General features: G+C 42.1%; 1 protein-coding gene and 1 non-coding gene across 2 annotated transcripts in view; both read right to left on the reverse strand.

Moving 5' to 3' along the window:
• Positions 1–1,654: 1,654 nt before the first annotated feature.
• Positions 1,655–1,726, reverse strand: trnap-cgg (transfer RNA proline (anticodon CGG)). Its single transcript has one exon. It is a non-coding gene; the product is annotated as a tRNA-Pro (tRNA).
• Positions 1,727–4,478: 2,752 nt separating this feature from the next.
• nptxrb (neuronal pentraxin receptor b) overlaps positions 4,479–7,695 on the reverse strand; it is an 8,185-nt gene continuing 4,968 nt past the window's right edge. Inside the window, exons 4-6 of the mRNA XM_085409290.1 lie at positions 7,481–7,695; positions 6,346–6,525; positions 4,479–5,603 (exon numbers count right to left, since the gene is read on the reverse strand). The exon at positions 7,481–7,695 is cut by the window's right edge and continues 27 nt beyond it. Of these exons, the coding sequence (XP_085265416.1) occupies positions 5,358–5,603; positions 6,346–6,525; positions 7,481–7,695 (641 nt within the window). The 3' untranslated portion in view covers positions 4,479–5,357. The remainder of the gene's footprint in view (positions 5,604–6,345; positions 6,526–7,480) is intronic.

Raw genomic sequence — 7,695 nt, forward strand, 5'->3', positions numbered from 1 at the left:
CTACTTAATTGTACAATTATGAGAGGATCTGTAAGAGCTGCATGACTGCAGGGCTCATGACAATGAAGCCATGAGTTGCAGTGACAATAAAATCCATCTGTAATCTTTTTTTTTTCTGTAGTCACGAGAAAGACTGGCGCTCGCCTCCCTGCCAAGTCTGTCCTGAATGAAATGAGAAAAAAAATGTGCAGAAAGATTCTGAGAGGCTGTAAGATTAAATGTAAAAACTCGTGTTAGACTTGTCGCTGGTTGGTAGTGTGTCACATAAGGTTTTTCATAATAAAATGCCGCCCTTACACAGAGGTAATAAGGTATCTATAATTCAACAGCTGGGGAAGCAGACTGTTGGGGAGAGGAAAGGAATGCTCCATGTGACTCTGCTAACAAGCTGTGACAGAGGCGACATCAACAGAAAGATGGAGCCAAGAATCAGAAATTAACAATGAAAAACAATATTTGCTGCTTAGATGATTCATCTGAGTGATTGACTAATTATCCATCTGAGTGATTGGCTGATGACTCTCGAAATATGTCCTTAAATCTCCATGTCGAGGAGCCAGCATCAGCACAAATGTGGCAAAAAGTGTGTTCAGACAGAAAGAGAAGCAATTTTTCCCTGTCTTGTTCTCACAGATTTGGCTGGTTGTGCTTGTTTGCCTCAAATGGCCATTGTTGTATACAAGCATGGTTTGATGTTGAAAACCAAACATCCCACAATAATCCATCCACAGGAAACTATTGTGCATCTGATATGGGGGCTTTTGCCCCCATCCTCTCTTTTTCATTCTCTTCTCTATCTTCTCTTGTTTCCCCTCATGGTATATGGCACTTTTCTATTCTAACTGAGCACTTTTTTTATATACAACTCACCTCATTCATTTTTTTTTTTAACGTAAGTAGTTTCTATTTAACATTGACACAAATCCATACTCTGGTGTAACTTGGGGTTAGACAAGGGTCGAACCACCAACCTTCTGGTTAGCAGGCAGCCTGCTTTAAACTCCTGAGCCACAGCCACCCAACTGTCGGGATGGACGGCTGCCTCTTTCTGATCCGAGAGTTTTTCTTGTCAAAAGGGAGTTTTTTCCTTCCCACAGTCACAAAGTTTAGTTATTAGGGTTTTCTTCAGAAGACTGTGGGGTCTTTACCTTACAGTATAAATGACCTTGAGGTGACTGTTATTGGAAATTGGTGCTATGTAAATAAATCTGAATTGAAAATGAATTGCTCGCTCCAAAAAATCAACTCAGCTTTATAGCAGAAGCAGGTTTATTCAGCCTGGTGCAAAAAATTGTGTTGTTTTTTTCATTTCCTCCTTCGCAGCAGCTGTACAGGGAGTAGCCTTTTATATAACATGCTAATTTAAACTCTAATTAGGAATTATTGACATGTGGCATGTGGGTGTTGTTGAGCCTTGTTCACGTTCTTGTTCATATTCAGCTGTGGGCATACATGGTACCAAACATGGACGTAGCCTCTGTGTCTGAAAAATTAGGCCAATGCAGAAGTGCCATGAGATGGCAATAACTGCAGTTGCAAAAAGATTAGTTGTTATTAGAAACTTTAATAAAAACCACTTCTTTAACCATTTTCCCTGCTTTTTTTTTTCTTTTTCTTCATTCCCTTGGAACTTTTTAGAGCAAAGCAACAAGTGGGGCTCGTCCGGGATTTGAACCCGGGACCTCTCGCACCCGAAGCGAGAATCATACCCCTAGACCAACGAGCCACTGATGAGTCACCAATGGCATAAAAGATTGGTGTACCTACATCGCTTGTTGAACCTACAGAGACCTGTTTAGCTTCTAAGTAGCCTACCTATTAGCTTAATTTAATCATCTTTAATGATCCATTGTTAGCGTCTCTGTTAAAATCATGGAAAAAAAGGATGTACCTTAGTAACGAAGCTAACCAATGGTTAGTGGTTAGTTGGTCTATCCTTTTGTCCTCTAATTTCTGGCTTTGAAAAAAAAAAACAATATGCACAGCCAGAATAAACTCAAGGGTTGAAAACATTACTTGATGTGTTGATTTTTTACAGTCTATCCTTGAAGCCACAAAGGTCAGCTTCCTATTACCAAAGGTATCTAGCCACCATTCGTTTCTGCATGAAAATCTTACTGTGACCCACACAGTTGTTGATTTTTCAGTCTAGAGTGGCAGAAGCCAGTTTATCTCTAAAGCTTTCTTTCCTGCCTCCCATAGATTATTAATATCTTCTTGGGAAACAGATCATAGATATCTTTTATTTCTTCTTCTTTGGCATCAAACACAGTGAGAACCTCGAGGGGATTCTTCTAACCAAACTCTCCCCTTTCAAAAAAAAATAAATGAATTTAGACAGATAAAAGGAAACTTACTTAAATTACAGCTAAATTTGGTGTTTTAGAGATAAAAGTATAGAGAGTGTAGACATAAATTGCTGGTCATCAGACTGTAAAGGTTGGGTTTTGAGGAAGTCACAGGAAACCAGCTGAAGTGAGATTGAGAACTTTAATGAAGTGTTGTGCAGTTGGAGGTTAGACTTGAGCTCACAGCTAAGATGAACCGATCGCCAAGAAATGTGGTGTGTGGGCAGATGAGCAGTCACGAATCATCATGATCTTCGTTAAATTTATGAGTAATCTATTATGTCTACATCAGCGGTCAGGATTTCTGTGGAGTGTCTTTGCTGAGTACTGCCTCCATGTAAAAGACACACACGTGCCATCTGACAGCAAATACGCTGTTAATCCAGTCTGGCACACAACAAAAAGAGCTTAAAGCCTTTTCTTAGTGTGTGATTATGTATAAAGGCTTGCATGCTGAGTGCAATTGTTTAGTTGAAGTGTAATCCGGATGGCTTGGCAAGTCTGAAGGAATCAGCCACTCAAACCCAGCACACACATCCCACACTTTCTTCTTTTCTTTCTTTTTGCTTTTGTTTTTTTGACGTCATGTTAAAAAGCTACGACTCCAAAACTGTTGTCATAACCACTTTATTAGTTTTTATCCACCTATTTCACAATACCAAAGAAGATCCATGAAGATGCAGATAAGGACAAGCGCAACACTGTCACAGCCATCAACGACCAAACAAAACCGAGAGAGAGAAACAGAAGAAAGAGACGACGAAGAAGAAAACTCTAAAAAAAAACTCTGACCATTCTGTGGGCACGAGAGCCCTGGCAGGCACTTTACAACAGGGTGTCAAATTGTTTGCGGGAATGATGGATTGAGGTAATAAGTGAACAGAAGCACTGAGTGTATCTTAACCACAGTTCATTTCGCTGCACAGTGTTGACTGGATACATTTTTTAGCGTAGCTGGACGAAGCGAGAATTAAACCCTCGGCCCTCACAGTGCATCTGGTTTGCTCTTCCCTCCTCTATTTCCTGTGATGTCCGCCTCGCATATCCGCCTCAACTCCATGCAGGCCATTAAGCGCATCCATCTCAAGCTGACTATGAAAGATTCAAATCAAATGCCAGACATCAGAGGAATACAGCCATGTGACTTTACAGATTCGCCGCAAAAAAAAAACCCAAAACAAAACACAGAGCATCACAGTTTAGTTAACTGTCTGTGAAGGTTCTCAGTCATCCAGGTCATCGTAGTCTAAGGAGCTTAGAAACAAAACGCCTGGACTTCTTTAAGGTTCTTTAAGGTTCTGAGCTCATCGTCTGGGAAGGCCCACTCACATCCTGGGCCATCAGACCTCAAATCACATGATGGGGTGGGGCTAGGTTTCACAATGAGCTCACCTGAAACCTTGGCTAATTGTGACCTACACCCATTTTCACACCTTGGCTCATGTGATTAGGTAGAGGATCATTAGGGGGTCCATTGTCCCTCTTGGGGGACACTCCCACAGAGCTTAAATCTGGGACACTCCACCGTTTGACCCTAAAACTGAAGAAGCTTCTCAGATGAGAAGTGAAATGTCTTCAAGCAAGTTAAATTAATTATTTAAGTAAAAAAAGTCCCGTACGATCAACTTTGGAAAAAATGTGCTCAAAACCAAGCAACTTAAAACAAGGGAAATATATATATATATATCCTTCATTAAATGTAAAAAACGGGACTCAAATGCTTCCATGGTGCATAACTATCAATAAAAAATGCCAACAATCTAATGTAATCTAAAGGCTTAATGATTTTACTATCTATTTGTTTGGCTTGTAGTTCTTCAGGTTACTTAAAAGGTGGCAGTAGTTTGACTTTACTGTCGCTCAGTGGAAGCACAGTCTTCCCTTCAGGTTGTGTTTTCTGCACAGAGCCAGCTGTTAAGTACAAAATGGCCATCATGGAATCAGTCCACCTCATGCCCTCCCCCTCAGTCTGTGAGGATTTAATAAAAACATGTGTAGAGTGGGGCAGTGTGGAATACGTACACTGTAATTTTCACCAAAAAAACAAAACAAAACATTTACATTTCATCTGATTTACATTCAGTGATACCACAGTTATATCGTAATACCAGTTCTCTTAGTGGTGCTTAGTTAGACATGACGTTTTATTTCAGGGGTCGGCTGAGAGCGCTGTTTTATCTAAGCTGCAAACAATAAGAAAAGAAAAACGCTGCAACTTCACTTTGCTGGGCTGTGAGATGCACGAGAGGCTACAGCAGGCATGGGGCGGGGAGGAGCAGACTGATACAGAGCAACATTAGCAGAAGTACATTACACATTATACATTTATAAGTCCACTGGTTTACCGAATCGTGGTATGCAATATAGAAAAACCGAAAAGCACACAGACTTTACTCGACAGGATCATATACAGTTAAAAACGGACCAAACTCGGTTTCCCCATTGAGTAATAAAAATAGATATGACCACTAGAGCATGTCAGAAATCAGCTGTAGCATCATAACACAACCAGCTGGACACGGGATGAAGAAGAGATGGAATTTTGTGTCACTGTGTTGCAAAAAAACAACAATGGAGAAACCCTTAGATGTGGCATCGTTAAAGGTTCTTTCCATGACTGCACTGAAACCTGCAGGAATAATCTCGTATGGCTGACTGGCCCAAGAGATTATCATCTAAACCACAGATTCCACTCTATCAATGCAGAGTCTCCGTTTAAACACGTTCACGCCAGAGGTTGATTGACCCATGCAAGCCTTCACTAAGGTGATTCTGTGACTAAACTCACTGTATCTCACTGCAGAAGTAAACACATGAGCGTGGACACCAACACAAAGAACAGAACAGATACACCACGCTTGACAATTTAATAGTCCACTGGTAGTAAGCTTACCAACCCCCAACAAGCAAATTATACTGGATGCTCCAACTTGGATAAAAACTCTTTAGACTCTTCAATTCACTCCTAAATTGACCTCTCAAGCATGGCTGCCCTCTCCCAGTCATTCTTCACTGTTTGGGGCCAGAGGGGTTGGATCTCTGGGCGGCATGGCACGGGTCCAGGGACTCCTTGGTGGCGCCGCCATAGACATCTACGTCGTGGTCGGTCCAGGGCGCGATGTTGCCCAGGGCCGAGGAGCTGCAGTCGGCCACGGCGGCCACCTCGGCTGGCTTCAACACCCGGTCCCACAGGTTAAACTGAGAGAGCTCCCCGACCAGAGCCTGGGAGGCATCAAAACGTCCACCCAGTGTGTCCTTGGGTAGAAGAGATAGCACATTCAGAACTTCAACACCAGCCATTTTAAACATTATTACATTATTATTTGTGGTGGGGGGGGAAAAGGACGATTTCCATTGGAATATCGTTTGGCAGCAGTTTGCTTGACAAAGTTTTTAATTAACATTAAGTAAATAACGATTACCCACTTCTTTGGATAAATACCAAAACTATGCTTTAAATGTCAAATCAGGTAACTGGTGAAGGCACTGAGCTAAAATAAAGTTTATTCTGCAGGAAAATATTAAATTTTTTCCTGATTTTGCACAAATACAATTAAAAGTATTAATTTCCCTCTTGTGTCCTGGGATTTTTCTCGATAAAATCAAGTCAACACATCTCAGCCAGCAGCAATCCATCAGCCATCCTCAGAGGAGATTAATGAAATACTTGCTCCCTCTCGAAACTATCCATCAAATTACATCGTGCTCCATCAGTGTTTTTGTCTTTTATGCAAGGACAAAAGAGCTGCGGGATGAGCTTCGGGTTGTTCTTCTGACACCAGGGAGGGATAATGTCGCATTTCGTAACCGTTTTGTAATGTAGTTGTTTCGCTAATGAAGCAGCCAAGCGTGAGGATAAACACCATTAGGTTTCTGCCTCTTCATGTGTGAAAAGCTAATGGTGGTTCCTTAAAATAGCTCTCCTGGTTTCTCTGTGTATGTTTATCCATGGATCATTCACCTATGAATCATCCATCCATCCATGCATCCGTCTCACCTGCTCCTGTCCCAGAATGAGGACTCCCCCGGGTTTGATTGGGTGCCAGGCCGCCAGTCCCTCCCCTCGTCCCTTCATCTTCCCACCCTGGTAGGCCTTCCAAACCCCATCTCTGAGAGTCCAGCTGACACAGATGTGCTGCCACTCATCCTGTGGCAGGGACAGGGGCAGCTGCGCCACCTACAGGCCAGAGGAAACAGCGGCCGCAGTTAGAATTTCTCAAACTTGCAAACACTGAGCTCGCATTATAATTGGAACACCTTTCACCACGGTAAACCTCGACTACATTGCACTCTCTCATGGGAACTATACAGCAACTATATGAGCAATATTAAAGGAAAACACTGACGTGGAACTGACTGTTCCTCAATAATGTATGTTTGCTGTGGATCCCGCTGCTACAAATGCAGAAAAACACAAACAGAGGGCAGGTTCTTCTTACTTTTAATTGATTTTAATCAAGGCATTTGTTCTGGACAAAGAACAATTTTAGGCAAAGTAATGTTGCAGTTTGCGACTGAATTGTGGCCATGATAAATCACAAAAAAGTCTGATTTTAATGCTCTTTTTTTCCCTCCTATCTAGTTTATACTTGTAAATTTTTAATGTGTTGTTGAAGTGCACCGTCTGTTTTAGTTTTACGTTTTCTGCATTATGGGAATACACATATTTTCTTTTTTTTGGGGGGGGGGGGGGGGGGGGGTGCTCGATGGCTGAAGTGGGATCAACACCAGCGCACACCTGAGGCTGAGAACCAAAACCCAAACTTAATGTAGATGGTGATTCACGTACTGTTTACTCAAACGACAGCACACAGCTGTGACATTTTCAGGTTTGCTTTTTCCATCACTCTTGTAAAATTCAATAAGTCTGTGAGAATGAACATGTTTACATCGCTCACTTTAATAACAGTAAGCCATCAACTATACTCTACTGTTCTGTAAGACATCGTAATTAGTTTCCTTGCAGGCTTCTGTGCTTGAGTAATTACAAGGAAACCTTAAAGGTTATGAGATATTAATGCTTTTCCCGACAAGAACCATTAATTTTCCCATGTAAAATGTTCTGACTTGTCCCAACGTCCAGATATTAGCACAGGTACAACAGACAGGTAGGTCTGAGAAACCCTCGTTACCTTGTCGTTGATAAGCAGCTCCACGGGATTGTGGACTCCCTGTAACAGAACCAGCTCATTGGGCTGCCCCGGCACAGAGTAGGAGAAGGGGGTCCCAATGCCACCCTCTTTGGCTTTGAGCCATAGGCAGGCAGTGAAGGCATACATCTCAGTAATCTCTTTCCTGACCAGGCCGTACATGTAGTTGGTCCGCATAGGGAAGGAGATGACAAAGC

The sequence above is a fragment of the Rhamphochromis longiceps genome, linkage group LG6 (assembly GCF_057381845.1).
Source record: "Rhamphochromis longiceps isolate RC_006_pf linkage group LG6, R_longiceps_female_GT1.1, whole genome shotgun sequence".
Classification (NCBI taxonomy): domain Eukaryota; kingdom Metazoa; phylum Chordata; class Actinopteri; order Cichliformes; family Cichlidae; genus Rhamphochromis; species Rhamphochromis longiceps.